General features: G+C 54.1%; 1 protein-coding gene across 4 annotated transcripts in view; it reads left to right on the top strand.

Annotated features, from left to right (window-relative positions):
* CD99L2 (CD99 molecule like 2) overlaps positions 1–16302 on the top strand; it is a 105066-nt gene extending 88764 nt beyond the window's left edge. For all 4 annotated transcript variants that reach the window (XM_036840317.1, XM_036840319.1, XM_036840318.1 and 1 more), the window contains 4 exons: positions 6911–6949; positions 7432–7551; positions 12434–12499; positions 13667–16302. In XM_036840317.1, coding sequence (XP_036696212.1) covers positions 6911–6949; positions 7432–7551; positions 12434–12499; positions 13667–13731 — 290 coding nt within the window. In that variant the 3' untranslated portion in view covers positions 13732–16302. The remainder of the gene's footprint in view (positions 1–6910; positions 6950–7431; positions 7552–12433; positions 12500–13666) is intronic.
* The last annotated feature ends 1129 nt before the right edge of the window (positions 16303–17431 follow it).

The following is a 17431-nucleotide window of genomic DNA, read 5'->3' as shown; positions in this document are numbered from 1 at the left end:
ACATGAGTGATGGCATCATGGCATGAAATGCTTTCTTTTGGACCCCAAAGGGAGCGATGAGGGAGGCCGTGCCCCTCATGTAACTGGGGGGTAAGTGTGCACTCTTACGGGAGGTGAGCTCTATAAATCTGATCTGTGAACCCAGCTCTCCCCCAGGTGGTTGTGTGAGGGGCAGGGGGGAGCGGAGAAGTACTCGGAAGCCCCATTCATGAAGCGAACGCCTTACCTGATCTTCCTCTGGCTCCTGGTGTCTGTCCTCAGTTGGGAAAGAGCATGGAGGGGAGCAGGGATGTCATTAGCAGAAAATACTGCATCATTGTTTTTAGTCAAAAAAGAAAATTTCATATTAGAACCAGCTTGAGCACTCTTTTTTACTCCCAGATGGTAGTTTTTAAGGCCAGAAGCATGTAGTTCTTAAAACCACAGGCAAGAGCCAAAACCCATACCTCTAAAGAGATGTAGACGTTCTCCTCCAGGTGTGTGCAGGTGTCCCCACGTGTGAAGCGGGAACCCATCACCTTTACTTCCCAGGGTTAAATGAGAAGCTGTTTTTGGCGGTGGTCAGTTAACTGACTGTAGCTTCCAGTGCCCTTTCCCTCCAGCTGCAGCCTTCCGGGGCCCAGGAGCCTCGGTCCTGGATTGCCTTCCAGGGCTTTGCACAGACGGCTTCCTCTGCTCTCCCCTCTTGTCTCGCGGGTGCCTGGACAGACTCGGCCGACTGCTTCCTGCCTTTGAATTTTCATTCCATGTGTTTCTCTTCTAATACCACGCATGGGAAGCCTTGCTGAGGCCTCTGCTTGCTCCCCACCTGGAACCTCCAGTCTTCTAGAGTCTTCCAGGCCCCCAGGGTTCCTGACTGAGTTTAAATTTTTTTTACTGTAGTAAGACATACATAACATTTACCATTTTAATCACTGAAAGTGTACAATTCAGTGGCATTAAGTATGTTCACGATATTGTACAACCATCACCACCATCCATCTCCAGAACCTTCCCAAAGGGAAACTGTACCTATTAAGCAGTTATGCCCCATTCTCCCCTCCCCACAGTCCCTAATAGCCACTAGTCTACCTTCTGCCTCTGTGAATGTCACTACTTTAGGTACCTCATTTAAGTGGAATCGTATAGCATTTGCCCTTTTGTGTCTAGCTTCTTTTACTTGGCATGTATTCAAGGTTCATCCACATTATAGCATGGCTCAGTACTTCATTTCCTCTTACGGCTGAATAATATTCCATTGTATAGATATACCACGTTGTGTTTATCTACTTTCCCTCCCAAGTCTAAAGAAATCGTTCCTCTTCCATTTTTACTGTATTTACAGTCACTGACTCGAAATATCTGGGCCCTGTCATGGTCCCTTCCAAGCCATTAAGTTGATCTCATGCAACAGAGAATTGGGTCTCAGTGGGAACATAATCATGGCAAAAGAGCTTAAGTGGAAGGGCTTACCCCAGAAACATTGCCTTCTATTGGGAGCTGAAAAAAGTTAGGGACTTGCCCCCAGACAGCCCTTTCCATGTCTCTCCATGGACCCATTTCTGTATTTTTTTCAGCTTTCATAACATGAAGAAATAGGATGTTTCAGATGTGAAGAACAGCTCTCTGGTTCTAGTGTTCTAGAATGTGAAAAAACCCACGTGCTCCCTCAGAGCCCCTGCCCCCAACACACATGCACGTGCACGTACACACACAACACGCACGCATGCACGCACGAGCGCAGCGTGAACAGAGGGCTTTTCTCTGAGATAACTTCTGGTGTCTTGGGAGCTTGCCATAGGTAGGTGGGGTGTACAGCTCAGTGTTGGGTTGGGGCACCTGTCACGTTATCTAGAGGGTAGGGTGACCGTTCTCTTCCCTGAGGTGGGGGATGGAGGAGATCTGGGCCTTTGGAGACTTTCTGGAACAGTGAGGAATGGCATCCCCAGTGGTTAGCCTAGGGAGCCATGTTCTGGCTGACTCTTTTCAGTTCGATTTGACTTTGTAACCATGGGTCATTTCAAGCAAGTGTTTGTCCCTCTTTGTTTATTCATTTTTCAGTTTTTTAAAATTTTACTTTGCATTTCTGCTGCCACTTTTTTAATAATGAAGATAATTTTTTAAAAAATCTAAAACTCCTAGCTGTGGCTGCTGGAAGTCTAGCATACTTACAAAGGTCCTGAAACACTTGAATGTCCCCCCTCGGCCGTTCTAGCTGTTATCTACCACTGTCACGTGGCTCTCCATGCCCGTAGCAAATCAGACATGTCAGGCACTGGCTGTGAGCCTGGAATTGCACTGTTGTCAGTGAGGGACACGTCAGTGCATTGCATCCCTGTCTGACAGGCATGCGGCTGTTGCGACTCAAGATTGATATGTCTGTATGTATCAATATGTGTGTATTGTTCTTTTATGTTGGAAGATGCTGAGGTAACATTTCTGTTGACAACAGGGTAATGCCTCCTGTTCTACAGTGTTTTCTGTAGCTACAGTGGTCACTATAGCTATAGGAGCCCTTATAGCTATGGTGGGCACTATAGCTATGGGGTCCCTTGAGCTATGGTGGCAGTCCCTACAGCTATGGCAGTCACTATCGCTATGACAGTGGTCCCTAGAGCTCTGGCATTCCATAACTATCTACATGTATAGGTGTCTATACTCAAAGCAAATTGTAATCTGAGATATGCTGTACCGGGGAACTTCTAGTACAATAGAAGGTGACTCTAGACTCTTTGGTATGTAGTTGTGATGTATAATTGTGAACTCAGAAGGCAGGTGAGGATACAAAACATATTGTCCATGAAAATGAAGGTCCTGCCAGTGACCTGTGAAATAACCTCTTTGAACTATTTCTCCAGTTATGGGGAAGTAGATGTAGATACATTTGCATGTGGCTTGCATATTTTAAACATTCTTTGAAAAATTCTATGAAAAATAGTTGTTTATTGTTTTACCATCTAGGGAGAATCACTAGTAATAATTGGGAGTATATGCTCACAGTACTTTTTCTATGCATAAAGTATATATTCGTAAATATTTTTACAAAAATGGGATCGTGTTGCCTTTTTAAAACCAGTATTTTAAATTCAATAATACCCTGAATATCTTTTTCTGTATTAGGGAGTCCTTTAAAAAATCATGTCAACCACTGCATAATATTGTGTTTCACTGTGACTTCTTTAACCAGGGCCTATATTTGTACAGAGAGGGTTTTTCCTCCAGCTTTTTACTACTGTACACAGCGCTGGGATGAACTTCCTCATCGCCAAATGTATGAAACCTTAATTGTCTGTCAGACAAATTCCTAGAACTTGAACTGCTGAGTCACAGGAGGTGTACATTTTTAAAGATGCAGCTCTTCGAGTGTACTGCCACATGGCATTCCATTACAATTGTACCAGCTGCCATTTCCACCACTAGGAAGGAAACAGCTGCCTGTCTGCTCATATACTCAACCTTCACTGGGTATTTTAGTTTTGTACTCTTCGCAGATTTGATCGGTACAAAATGCTATCCTGTTTAAATTTTCCATTTCTTTGCATCCAAGAAGTGAAACACTTTTCACCTCTGTCTTATTAGACGCTGTTAATACATTGTGTGAATTACCTATTCATGCCCATTGTCCCATTTTCTACTCATTTATGTGTAAGGGCTCCTTTTACATTAGGGATTATTAATCTCTTTTCATACCTTCCAAAGACGTTTTATTTACCCATTCATCAATTGATGAACCTTTAGGTGGTTTCCACTTTTTGGCTTTTACGACTAATGCTGCAATGAAATCAGTGTACCAGTTTTTGTGTGGTCAGGTGTTTTCAATTCTCTTGGGTATATATATCTAGAAGTGGAATTGTTCAGTCTTGTGGAAACTCTGTGTGTTTACCTTTGAGAGTAACCACCAACCTGTCTTCCATAGCAGCTGTAGCATTTTACATTCTCATCAGCATTGTCTGAAAGATCCAATTTCTTCACATCCTCACTAACAGCTATTTACCTTTTTTTGGATTCTAGCCATCTTAATGCGTGTGAAGTGGTATCTCATCGTGGGTTTGATTTGCATTTCCCTGGTGACTAATGATGCTGAGCTCTTTTCGTGTGCTTATTGGCCATTTGTATATCTCTCTGGAGAAATGTCTTCCTATCCTTTGTCCATTTTAAAATTGAATTATTTGCCTTTTTATTGAGTAGTAGAAGTTCTTTATTCTCAATACTCATCCCTTGTCAGATATAGAATTTGCCAATGTTTTCTTCCATTCTGTGGGCTGTCTTTCCACTTTCTTGATGATGTCCTATGAAGCACAAAGGTTTTTAATTTTGACAGAGTCCGATTTATCCATTTTTCCCTTTCCTATCTTGTGCTTTTAGTAAGTTTTGACTTTTGATATAATCTTTTCCATTTCAGGCTCCTGGCTTGAGGGCCAGGTTTAGAAAGTCATTCGTTACCCCAAGACAATATAAATGTTGTCCTACATTTTCTCATAGTGCTTTTATGGCTTCATCCATTTTATATTTATTGGAAACTTACTTCCATTGGTGGTGTTGGTTTGGATAAATTTGTTATGCCAGTGGGTCATCAGTTGTCCCAATACCACTTTTTGCATGGCATGCATTTTGTAAAGGAACTGGGTTCAGCCTGTGCTCAGGGGAAGTGAATGGAGCTCAGTAGCCAAATAGGGATCAAAACCGTGACATTGGCTTGGCTAACTCCAATGGCAAGCCTTGGTGGCCGACTTTACTTCAGGCTCATGCAACTAGAAGGGATGGAAGGATCTAGAATGAGTGGGGTCTTATTTTCCAATTGTTCTTTAACCTCTTAGTATCTCAGCCCACGTGCCCATCTGAGCAGTGAGTAACCCACAGGATGGGAATCACATTTTTTTTTGAGGAGGGAGTAACATTTATTTGTCATCTTCTTAGAAAAACGCTTTTGTCCAATCACAGATGGTCAGATAGTCAGGGATTCCTAGAGACTGAAGAATTGAGCATTTGAATATTTTTGACAGCCAGGGGGAGCCAGAGCTCTCCAGATGCCCCTGGAGATCCGGGGGCCTTCCTGTTTACATTTCATGTAACACCCTTGTAGCTCCTGGCCATACAGATTGTGAGGTTCAAGTTGTTGTGAATCCTCATGATCAAGAATTAATCAGGAAAGGGAGACTTGGGAACACTCAGCTTCATTCCAGCTCAAGGTGAACCAAAGAGTGGGTTGAATTGCTCATTCCTATCTGGAAATCTAGTGACACGAACACGTCAGCAGAGGACGCCTGTGAGGGGGCTCGCCGCTACCCTTGACGACAGCCACCTCCGGCGCAGCAGAAGGGACCAGTGATGGGCCAGCGCAGCCGGACTCCAAGTCCTCACAGGTGACCTCGCTGCTCACACGTTAACGCACAGGGTGACTCATGTCCTCCTCTCTGCTCTGCTTCCTCCCAACAGCAGTGACTGTGTTTTTGAAAATGCCAGTGTTCCTTGTTTTGTAAATAACCATTCATTTCCAATCATGGATGTCTGTAAAATGCATTTAACTCAAGGACTCAGTCCCAGGTGGGAACATAGCAAACCTCATTTTCTCCCCCAAGACTCTTATTTTTAAAAAAAGACTTTATTTTTTAGAGCAATTTTAGGTTCACAGCAAAATTGAGCACATTGTACGGAGAGTTCCCCGTGCCCCCAGCCTCCCCATTAGCAGCATGCCCCACCGGAGGGGGTACATTTGTTACAATTCATGCACCTACATCCCCCTCCAGCATACTAGAGCAGTTTCCCCCAAGAACCCTGGGCTCTGGGCACACGGGCTCCCTCCATTAATGAGCATTATGTCCTGAGAAGAAGAGGGCACCGTGAAGGGAGTGCTCAAGGCTAATTAATGTCCCAAATGGCACCGGTTGCTTGTTAGGGAGCTGCTGTCTGGGCAGGGTGTGTGTGTGTGTGAGAGAGAGTGTCTGTTTCATTCTATGAAATTTTATCACATGTAGGTTTGTGTGACCACCACTGCAGTCAAGAAAAGAACACTTCTGTCACCACAAGGATCCTTCCCGTTTTCCTCTTTTCATCACAGCCAACTCCCTCCGTCTTCACCCTCCCTAACCCCTGTCAACCACTAATCTGTTCTCCATCTCTGTGATATTTCAGAGCCTTTTGAATTTCAAAATCCTAGATAGGCAATTGTCAGCCTGCATTGGTTTATGTTCCAAGAACAACTCAAACTATAAGCCAAGCCAGAAGTGGATGGCCCTTAAAAAACTCCTGATTATCACTTAGTCCTGTAGCATGTCGTAAGGGCACCGTATGTGTACCTAAGTTACATGAGCAGAAGCATCTGGATTTGAAGAAAACCAGGTAAAGGGCAAAGGACAGGAGGAAAAGAAATTGAAATATTAACTGTAAATCTCTTTGGGTAGTAGGATGATGAAATATTTTTATGCTAGTTTTTCGTCCTTTTTTAAAACAAAGTTTTACATAACCGTGTTTCTATAATTAGGTAAACGATAAATATATTTTACAGGGGACACTAGATGCATGGGACCCGCGCGGTGCTATCCTTCAGAGTCAGGCTCGCCTGGCGTGGGCTCAGCTCCGCCACCTGCCGGCAGGTCCCCGCCTGCGCACCTCTGCTCCCTACGCTATTGTTGGGGATGGTTGCTGGGCGCACCTGCGCCAGCGGACTGCGTGTGAAGAGCCAGGATGTAACACGTTCTCAGTGCACAGTCGCTGTCATTTCAAAAATAAAACGTCCCACCTGGGCTTTGGCAGGTGACAGGCATAAAGAAGCAGGTCTTGCTACAGTCAGGGCAGAGCCCACAGGGGCTGTGCTGGCGGGGCCTGGGGCAGAGGTGGACCCGGAAGGCTCAGCCAGTCGGGAAGGGGCTGTCCCTCCCGACCCCGAGCTGGTGGTCACGGAGGACACTGACGGCTTTTGTCCTTTCTGCAGGTGATGGCCAGTACGGCAGCGGGGAAGACTCAGGATCCGGTGAGTTTGAGTCCCGAGGTTTCTGCTGGAAACCACAAACTGGCCCGCTTTCTCTCAGAGCTGGTCTTCCTGACCCTCCCGTGATGGTTCCTGGTAGAGACCCGTCCGTGAGGCCACCAGCAGAGGAATGCAGCCCTTTAAAGGAATTAAGCGTGAAGCTCTGGATCCCAGGGGAGTGGCCCCGGGGGCAGCCCGCTGGCCTGTCTGGGCCTCAGCTGGCGGGGTGGAGGCTGCAGCACCTCCACGGCCACCTTTCAAGCCGCTCAATATGGGAGTCCTTACGGCAAACGGGAAGTACTTGGTAGACACATGGGCACACTGTGTCATTTTACGCCCTTCGGTATAAATGGCACAGCCCCGCACACTAGCTTGGGGGTCACGGGCCCTAGAACAAGCTTAGCTCGCTGGCTAGAGGAGAGCCAGGTGCCTGAGCCGATCCCCGTGGCGTCGTGGGCTTGACCCCGCCTCTCTCCATTCCCCAGGCATGTCCGCAGAGACCGGCACCATCGCCGGCGTGGCCAGTGCTCTGGCCATGGCCCTGATCGGCGCTGTCTCCAGCTATATCTCCTACCAGCAGAAGAAGTTCTGCTTCAGCATTCAGCGTAAGTGGACCTGCCCTGCGGCCGCCCGTGGCTGCACCCTCCCGCTGCTCGACGTGAACAGAGGGGCCAGGGCTTTGGAGGGGAAGGGGCAGAACCCCGAGCAAGTTAAGATTCAGGAACTTTCCACAGCCTGCCCGAGACACCTCCCCAGCAGATCTCCCCGGGCTGAGGTGGAGGTGGTGCTGCACATTTTAAAACCCTTGGGGACAGACCTCGGCCAAACTGAAGTGTAAAGCGGCCTGGAAGAGAGGACTGGGCTGGGCCCAATGACCTTCATCTTCCAAGGGTGAGCCGTGGGCTTCTCGTAGAACAGGAGAGCCCCTGAATATCCACGTGGCTTCGGACCTCACCCAAGGGGATGTGGGCCCTTCGGAGGCAGAAGGCAGGCGTCCCCGGGACCTCGGAGGTCCTGGCAGCCCTCCCCTCCCTCTCAGATTCCAAGGAGCCGCTGCCTGCTGCCTGGGTGCCCCCGCTCCTCCCCGTGAGCCAGAGAATCATGAATTGTTTTAAAGGAAGAGGAGAGTGTGGTCCCTGCCCCCCCTTACACACCAGCTTCGTAACATAGGCGGCTTTCATTTTCGGCTGTAGCTGTGACTCTATCCGAGGTGTGTGAACTGAATAGTTACAGATGGAATGTGTCTGAGAAGCCCAGCCATGGGACCCCCGTGTCGGGGGAGCCCCGTGGGGATGCCATTGTTGATGGTTTCATAAGCACAGTGTCGATGTGTCGCTGTTTGCCGAGAGTGTCTCTGGTTGAAGACAGGCGATTTTTAGTTCAAGTGAGGGACCCTGACTCAGCCATAGTTTTCCTCTTTCCTGCAGCTCAGGACCATCCCCTGTGAGGCTTCCCCCTCCCTTGCTCTGGGCCTCTGCGCTTAATTCTAGCCTGGACCTGAGCTTCCCAGGAAACGACTTGGGTCCCAGAATGCTTTGTGTGCGGATATTGCCGCCGTCTCCATTGTGTTTGGTGCTCCACAGGCTGTGCATAGCACACAACCTGCACAGCTGTTCATGGCTGCCCTGCTTGAGCTCCCACCCACTTGCTATCGTGCCCAAAGCTTGGCTGTAGAGTGGTGTGAACGGGAAGAGTGAGAGGGAGTGCAGAGCTGGAGGCTGGGTTGGCCTTAGAGCTATCACTTGTCCCAGATCAAAAGACTTAAAACAACAGATCTATTCTCTCATGGTTCTGGAGGCCAGAAATCCAAGATCCAGGTGGCAGCAGTGCTGGTTCCTTCTGGAGGCTCCAGGGGAGCCTTTTCCTCTGTGTCTGTGTCATCTTCTGTCTCTTAAAGGGCACTCGTCATTTAGGTGTGGGCCCCACCCTAAATCCAGGATGATCCCATCTTGAGATCCTTAACTTTGTCACATCTGCAAAGACCCTTTTTCCAAATAAGGTCATATCCACAGGTTCCAGGGGTGAGGACATGAACATAGCCTTTAGGGGCCACCATTCACCCCAGTTCAGCATTGTAACCCTAACAGTGAGATGAGTGCAATCCACGGCTGTCAAATACATGGCCACTGCAGAGCTGGGCCAGGTGGCTCGTGTGCCACGGGATGGCTTTTGAGACTTTAAAATGCATGTCGGGTAAACGAGAAACTAAAAGCTGGGCCTAAACTTATAGTAAGCATGGCTTCCCAGACGCTCCACGCTCGCCAGCGCCTGACACTGCCCGGCACTGAGTGTGGGTCACCGCCCTGAGCACTCCCACAGCCCAACGGCGCAGCAGTGCCGGGCACCCTCATTTTATAGCTGAGGAGACAGAGGCTGAGGGGGTTGTTGAAGGAACTCACTCAAGACGGGAAGTGGTGAATGTAGAAGGGAAGGGGTGCCAGTAGATGGGAACAAGGAGGGGGAAAGAGGTTGATGTCCAAAGCCAAGAATAGATGTCTGGATTGTGTCTGTCTTTCCCAGTGGGGGCACTCAGGTGAAAGTACATTATTTTCACACTTGTTTCCTGAAACAAACAGATGTGAGGTTTTGCAAACTGGATTAGCGGGCAAAACCCAATAAAATGTGAGAACATGAAGGCCTTGGTACATAGAGTTGAGCGATTGGATGTGACCTCTCTCTCTGGAGGGTGGCCTGGAGGTGAGGGTGTTATGTTGCTGGGCTGGGTGCCGGGGGGCCCAGGCCAGGGGGCCCAGCATGCTTGCAGGGCTGACGGGGGCTCCCAGGGGCTCCCAGGAAGCTCACGGAACCTGCGGGCCTCCCCAAGCCCCCCATTCCGTCTGAGGGTGGGTGGCCCTCCCCCCGGTCCTCTCCCCTTAGTCTGTCGGTGATGTCCTTGTCATTGCTAAACCCACACTGTCCTGAGCCCCTCAGCTGCACACTCGTGCGAGTACCACCATCACCCCCAGTTTCCTTAGAAGGGAACTGAGAGCAGCGCATCCCCACATTTGAAGAAGCCCCCCGTTGCTTCTGTGTCCACCCGCTGTGCTACCAACATTTTTTTCCAAGTGTGTAAGTTGTATCCACTCCCGCCTCCCCTTATGAATCCCACCAGCCCTCCTGGGTCCTCCATCCCCTGACATGACATCAGCGGGGTCCCCGTTCCTGGGGCTTGTGCGCAGCTCTGCTCTCGGGCCGCACCTCTCCACCGCCACCGCCCTGGTCCTCCATCTGGATGGTTCCATCAGCACCCCCCCCTGCCCCAGTCTCCCCCACCCTTCTCCCTGCTCTGAGCAGCCGGCGGGATCCACTTCAAATGCACACTTCCTCCCGGCCCAGCCCCTGAGCTTCACATTCACAGCCCTTCATGGTTTGGCTCCAGCCGCATCCCTTCTCTTCCCCGCCCGTGGCCCCGTCCCCAGAAGCCTCTCCACAGCCGCACTGACTTACCCGAGTGGGCGCCGCTTGCTCCAGCATCCCGCCCGGCGTCCCGTTCACTCCCCTAGCAGCCCTCTTCCTTCAGGCCTGGGACACCCTCCCAGGCAGCCTTCCCGCCCTCCCAGCCTGTGGGCCAGCGGAGATGTCTGCCTTGCACGCCGCCACAGCGCCCCCTGCTGCCCCGCCGTGCGGCCGCTGGGGTGGGACCGGGCTTGTGGGCTTGTGTCCGCGGCTGCTGCCCCACCCCCCAGCCCATCGCTCTCCGTGGGGGACTGCGTGTGTTTCAGCCACTGACGTGTCCCTGGCACCTAGGCTGGGCTGGCATCAGGAGGAGCGCCATGGATGTCCGTTGGGTGGTTAATCCCCTGAGAAGCTGGGGGACAGGACTCTCATGCCCACGCTTTCTGTTAAGCGCCTGCCCAGAGTGGCCTCAGCCATCTCCTCGGGGAAGTAAGTCAGGGAAGGCAGGGCACAAGCTGCTCTGCACCCGGCGCACGGGGACGCCCTGGGGGATGGCACTGACTGCTAGGAGGGCCTGACCCCGCAGTGGTGCTCAGGGGCTTGCGGTATCGACTGCCACCAAAGGGGTCCCAGCCTTGGGGACCCTCTGCTCCCCATGTCTCTGCCCTCAGTGCCAAGGGTCAGCGTGTCGCGTGGAAAGCCCACGTGTCTTGTTGCCGGGGGCTGAGTTCTTGCTCCAGGGTCCTAAGCTTTGTGTCTTGCCTTCAGATGCAGCAGAAGGTCAAGGTAACGACGTGCTTTGACTTACTCATCTTCCTCTTCTGCTTTGGCCTCTACACTTCATTGTCTTCCCCTCCCCTCCCCTCCCCCCACCCCCCACTGCTCTCGTTCCTTGTCGCCACTCTCCACCCCGCGCCCGTCCCCTTCCCTGGCGCTCACCGACTTGGCTGAAACCACGACCGTCTTTAGTTTTCCACGTGCGTTTCAGGGTGCTGGGGCGGGCGTGGAGGTCCTGTTCAGGACTCAGATGCCCACTGGCGGTCATCCCCGTGGAGCAACCAGAGGCCTGCCCATGGGCAGAAGGTAGTCTGGCGCATGCTAGCTTGGCAGCTGTGCAGAGATGAGGAGGCTCAGGGCGCATCTCCTGGCCCTGGCCCATCTGCTGGGAACAGCTTGCACCGGCTCCGTCACCCATCCCGCCCCACACCTGCCGACAAGCGACACCCGCATTTTTCCTGGGCCCATCTGGTGCCCGCCTTGAGCCCAGCGAGCACCAGGGCAGGCAGGCGTCCCTTCTACGTGAGGAGCCTGAACGCAGCCCGGGATGGCGGAGTGACTTACGCTGGCGCCTGCTCAGTCGGTTGGTTAGAACTGTGGCCTGCGTTTCCCACAGGCCCAGGGCTCTGAGGAGGTTTCCAGTCCCCGGCTTATCCAGGGACAAGACATGGCCTCTTGAGTCTCCCCAAGCAGCGGCCTGAGTGCTGGCCTGCAGAGGATGCTTTGTAGAGTCCCCAGGTCCCTCTTGGACGCAGGTGGGGAGGAAGCCCAAATAACTCACTAGACCAGAGCAGCCGTCCGTGGGTCCTGGGCCCTCCACTCTGGGGCCTGGACAGCCGCCTTCCTGCTGCCCAGCGGAGCCCATCCAGCCGTCTGCCCCGCCCCGTCTCCATCAGTCACTCACGCAGTGCTTGGCTCCCTCTTTGCCTCCCTGGCTCCTGGGCAGCACGTGGACCCAGGGGTGGCGCTGAGCCCTGCCATCGGGTGCCCCCTCTGCCGGGCGGAGCTGCTGTGTGGCCCTCAGTCTCACAACGTGGTGGCACCTGCCAACGGGGATGGCTGTCGGGGCCTTTGCCGCACGTCACATCTGAGGAGGAGGGTGAGAAGTCCAGGGCAGGGCAACGCGTTGCCAGCCGCTCTCCGCCCAGATGAGGGGACAGAGACGTTTGGGGGGCCCAGGCTGCAGGGGTCTGCATTCGTCAAGGGGGCTGGGCTTTTTCACCACGACGGAGGGCCTGGTCAGGAGTGCCCCCTCATGGCCAGGGACCCTTCGCTTCCGCGTCAGTCACCAACTCCGCCCTTTGCCTTTTGCAGAGGGTCTCAGTGCGGACTACGTGAAGGGGGAGCACCTGGAGGCCGTTGTGTGTGAGGAGCCCCAAGGTGAGGACTTGCAGGCCACTGTCCCCCGCTGAAGGCCGCCTGGCGGGTGGGCGCAGCCCTGAGCAGGACCGGGCTAGGAAAGCGGGATGCTCAGAGGCGTCCATTTCTAGAACTTCCAGCCAGAACGATGGGCTGACGCCAGGGACACAGGGGCCACAGCCAGGGCGTCTGCTCCGCGCCAGCGGAAACAGACTCGCGCCGGCCAGATGCCGACGGAAGCTGTGGGGACCTTTAGACCTAGACCCGGGCCCTTTCCATCTGAAAACTGCCACAGGCAAGAGGGAGGCCCACCCCCGCCGTCCTGTGATCGTCAGGCACTTGCCGGGTGCGGTGAGCGATTACAGGCTGCGTGACGTCAGGCTGCCGGCCTGCAGTGGCCGACCTCTCAAGGCAGATGCAGCCTGTGGCCCCAGAATGCCAACGAGGCGACCGGGAAAGGCTTCACGGAGAAGGGGGAGGAGGACGCTTGGCGTCAGCCGAGGCCGGGGAAGGGCTTCCAGGCCGGGGTGGGCGGGAGAGACCAGAGCCCAGGCGTGCCTTTGCTGGGCTGGGCGCTGAGGCTGCGGCCGGAGGGACCGCCCAGGGCTGCAATGGGTGCAGGGCCCCATCCGGTCACTTAGGATAGAACGCCGGATGGACTCGATAGCGCTGGATTTCAAACGTGGGGAAAGGGACTCTACAGCTGCAGTCACTGTACTCATGTTTTCAATTCTTGGCCACCACGGTGTTGGTACCTACCATGGGCCAGTTGCTGTGTTAAGTGCTTTATTTAAAGTACTCCTCCCTTGGGAATTCCCTGGCGGTCCAGTGGTTAGGACTCGGTGCTTTCACTGCCCGGGCCCGGGTTCAATCCCTGGTAAGGAAACGGAGATCCCACAAGCCACGCGGCGTGGCCAAAAAAAAAAAAAAAAAATCAAAAAAACTCCTCCCAGTCACTCTGCCGGGACCATTCCCACTTTACAGATGAGAAAGTGGAGGCCGAGCTGGTCACAGGGTCCATTTGCTCCCTCCTCGTCTCCAGGGCCACAGCGGGCGCCAGGGGCCAGTTGTCTGGGACAGACAGACGGGGAACCGGATTTCTGTGCCCAGGGAAGGACATGATTGTGTCTCTGTGTCTTCGTGTGGGCTGGACATGACTCCTTGCTGACGGGTTTCTCCTGTCCCTAGTGAAATACTCAGCGCTGCAGACGCAGTCCGTGGAGCCGCCGCCGCCGGAGCCGCCCCGGATCTGAGGGGCTGACGTGAGGCCCCGCTCCGCCTGGCAGGCTGTGGGCACACAGGGCCGCTGCTTGGGACCCAGCTCCTTGTTTCGTTTGGACCCACGGCTGCCATGCTGCTCCTTCGATGTCATTGGCTTCTTGTCGTTCTCAGTTTCCGGACGAGCTCTGGGTGTTCGTGAGTTTGGCTCGTGCACCCGCCCTGCCGCACGGCCTCTGGAGAGCCTTTCTGCGGAAATCCTTAGTGAGCTGGGAAGGGGGAGACCGAGCGGAGGGCGGCCAGAGGCCACGCGTGCTGCAGGGCAAGAGTCTGAACCTGGGGCCCTGCCACCCCCTCCGCTGCACTGCCTTGCTGGGTGGGTTTCTGCCGGGAGGCAGTCCTGGCGGTGACCTGGAAGGGCTGTTGGCAGGGGTGCGGCCGCGAGGAGCACGCCGGTGAGCGCCGGGTGACACCGCTCACGTGCCACACCCAGGGGTGTTTTTATTTCCATCCTTCTTTCCAGCTGCAGTCCTTATGCTGCTGGGCTTCCCAAGAGCTGGCACAAGTGGTGGCCTTTCATTTAAGTGAAAACGTGCATGTCACAGTATCCCTGCCTTGAGAGTTCAGGAATCTTCTGGATGTGTAGGAGGCTGTGGCTCTCAGGCCTAATTCCCGTATGATGCCGTGGGACCGGACGTGGTCTCCAGGCTGACACGATTAGTTTGAGGGATCATTTATGCTGTGGCAGTGAGTTTTCTACTGGGGCTGGGGGCATGTGTGTGCTTATTTTGGTAGCAAAAGCTACAGACCTCAAGAACGAGCGTCAGAGCCTGAAGCATGCCCGTTGTTTGCCTGAAGATGTACGTAGTGGGGAGGGGAGGGGAGAGGGGCGTTGGCTTGGTGTGGGAGCTCACCGGACTCGGTGAGTCTCTAGTCACCCTGCCTGCCCTCTGACGGACAGCGCGTGGGGGCCCGCGGGCACCCGGACCTGCGGCCGCTGTCGTGTTTGGCTGGAGCAGAGCTGCCTTCCTGGAACATTTGTCAGGCCCACGTGTGGTCCTGATCCTGGGAGCGCTGCTGTCCGGCTGAGCTAGAGTCTAGAGCCACCGTCTATGGATAATGAGTTTGCGGTGTCAGAGAGCACTTCTGGAAGCATCGTATGAGTCAGCAGGAAGGCGGGGTCCTATTAATCCAGCTTCACGTGCTGCGGGACTGCTGTGTCAGCCCCTTCACGTCCGCTAGGTTGGGATGAGGCAACTCCGACTTCTTAGGGAGACAGTTGACATCTGAACAGACCCCGCAGCTTAGATGGCCTCGTGTGTTCGTGTTATACAGGGCGTGCCGTGGGCCCCCCAACGCCCCCGCCTGCGGGCTCATGCCAGGCAGGCTGGATCGTGTGCGGCCCCCGAGCTCCAGGAAGTGAGCAGCAGAGCGGTCGCTGGTGAGGTCTGCCTGTTTCCAGGACCTCCCCGCCCTGCCCTCATGGGACAGGCTGTTGTCAGCTTTGCCAGGCTCGTCCCTCTCCAGGCTGGCCAGGGCTGATGTCCCCACCCCCGTGCTGCTGGGCTGGAGGCGGCTCTGAGGGACTTTAGGTGACAGCAAGCTATGAATGCAAAACAGGGTGACCTCAGGGCCCAGGGAGGGCCTGTGTCCTGAGTAACAGGAGTTGGGAAGGGATCAGGGCAGTGCTCGGAAGCTCATCGCGTTAGGAGGGCTGCTCACCAACGTTCCCAGGCATTTTAAAGAAGGAGACGAGGCAGCACTTGCGTGTGGTAAGATGCTTCTCTCCCAGCCACTGGGAAGGTGGACATTTATAGAGAAGTCAGTCACGGCAGTGACTAGGAAGTGACGTGGCCCATGTGATTCTGGGCATGGCCGGGCATGGCGCCCCCGGTGGGCCACCTTAGCTCTGCGGCGAGGCTCATCTGATGGTGAAGACCCTGAAATCCTATCTGTGATGTGAAGTCAGCGCCCTCTGCAAATCCATTTTCTCAGTAGCACTGACTTTGGTTAAGAGAGACCCATCGCACTCTTCTTGTCTATCTCGGTGCCCCGTGTGGCAAGCCCAGAGCCCAGCACCCAGCCCTGTGCCAGTGACCGGAGAGGCCTTGAAAGTCACTCACCCACCCGTTTGCAGGGCTCACATCCTGGGGACGGGGGCGTGGGGGGCCAATGCTGGCTGATGCCCGGGGGCTCTTGTAGCTGTGTCCACCTGGAGGCTTCATCGACTGGCTTGGGCCCGTCCCAGGTGGTAGTGGAGACGGTGAGTGAGCTAGAAAGGCCAGCTGACAGTATCTGATCACTGTCAGCTTAACTGGGGACGGGGAGAGGGGGCTCAGTGTTTACAGTAGCAACTCCGAGCCCCTGGGGGAAGGAGGCAGGACTGCCTAGCCGGCTTGGGCACCCTCCCCCCATGGCACCCAGAGAGCAGCGCCAGGCCCAGCGCCTCGGCTGCTTGGGGTGGGGGTCGGTACCAGTTCTCTGAGGAAGAAGAGGTGGACACTGACCTCGGGATCCCCGATACTTTCTCTGTGCTCGTGTTTAACTGTGAGTTGTGAGCTCTCTCGTGTTCGCATTAAACAAAAGGGACCCTAACAGGCCCTGTACCCTGACGGTGTGAAGTGCTTTCTCCTAAGTAATTACATGGAGGCGACCTCCCCCCTCCCCCTCCCCCTCCCCGCCAGCCAAGGGCCTTTCTCAAGAGGGTTAGGGCTCTTGCACTTCCCCTCTCGCTGTGCGGCTTCGTGTCGGGCTTCCCGGGGCGGTCCCCTGCGTGGCACAGGGAGCTGAGGCCGTGCCCCATGTCACGGGGTAGGGACGGGCAGAGGCAGGCCCCCAACTCGCAACTGCTAAGCCCACTGCTCTGCCTTCTTCAAAGAAAGCCAGTAGCCGGGGTCGACGCGGGTGACGTGTGGCTCTTTGAGCCCGAGAAAGCGGAGCGGGGCCGGGGCCGCGCGTGCAGCGTGCTCTGCTGCGGACCAGGTGTGCGCTTGTCACACGGTGCGCCTTGCAAACTGAGAAGAGAGCGTGAGGAAGGTGCGGGGGCCGCTGGCAGGGCTTCACAGTGCGCTGGGTGGCGCCTCCCTGCCATAGCGGCCTTGTAGTAAAATAGCACCGAGTCCTCAAACCCAGCCCCCTCGTGACTCTGCCGGGCAGCAGTTGTGGCCCTCCCGGCCTTGCCACTCGGCTGTCGCTGCCGGGGCCCACAGCTGCAGTGACTGCTGTGTGGAGAAGGAAAGGGACACCAGGCCTTAGAAGAAGCGTGAGCCGCAGGGGCCGGCATGGTTTCGTCCAGGCCTCTTATAGCCCCATAAAGGCCAACATTCCCTCCGGAGACTCCGGAGCGGGGGGGGAGGGGGACCCCAGGGCTTCTCAGAAGTCTGTCCCACTTAAGAGCTAGGACTCATGGGCTAGAAAGCTGGCCTTGCTTCCTCGGGGCCACACCTGCCTCTCAGGGGGTCCAGTCCTTTCCTCACATCTTCAGCATTTTCTCAAGGTTAATAAGGTGCAGGGGCGTTTCAGATTTTAAAATCAGAATAGTTACCCATTTCAGCCAAAACACTCAAGTCTTATGATAAATTGCACTTACAACTTAGTAAATGAATTAAATCACGTAAGGGTACTTTACATGCACTAACTGTGCTTGGCATATAATAAAATGACGTGTATTGAATGTTTACTAATTTTCCACAAGGGAAAAAAATCACCAAAAAAAAACTTAAGGACAACAAAAAA

This window comes from Balaenoptera musculus, chromosome X (genome assembly GCF_009873245.2).
Source record: "Balaenoptera musculus isolate JJ_BM4_2016_0621 chromosome X, mBalMus1.pri.v3, whole genome shotgun sequence".
NCBI lineage: Eukaryota > Metazoa > Chordata > Mammalia > Artiodactyla > Balaenopteridae > Balaenoptera > Balaenoptera musculus.
The sequence above is the reverse complement of the archived record's forward strand: the minus strand, read 5'-3'. Positions and strand labels throughout refer to the sequence as shown.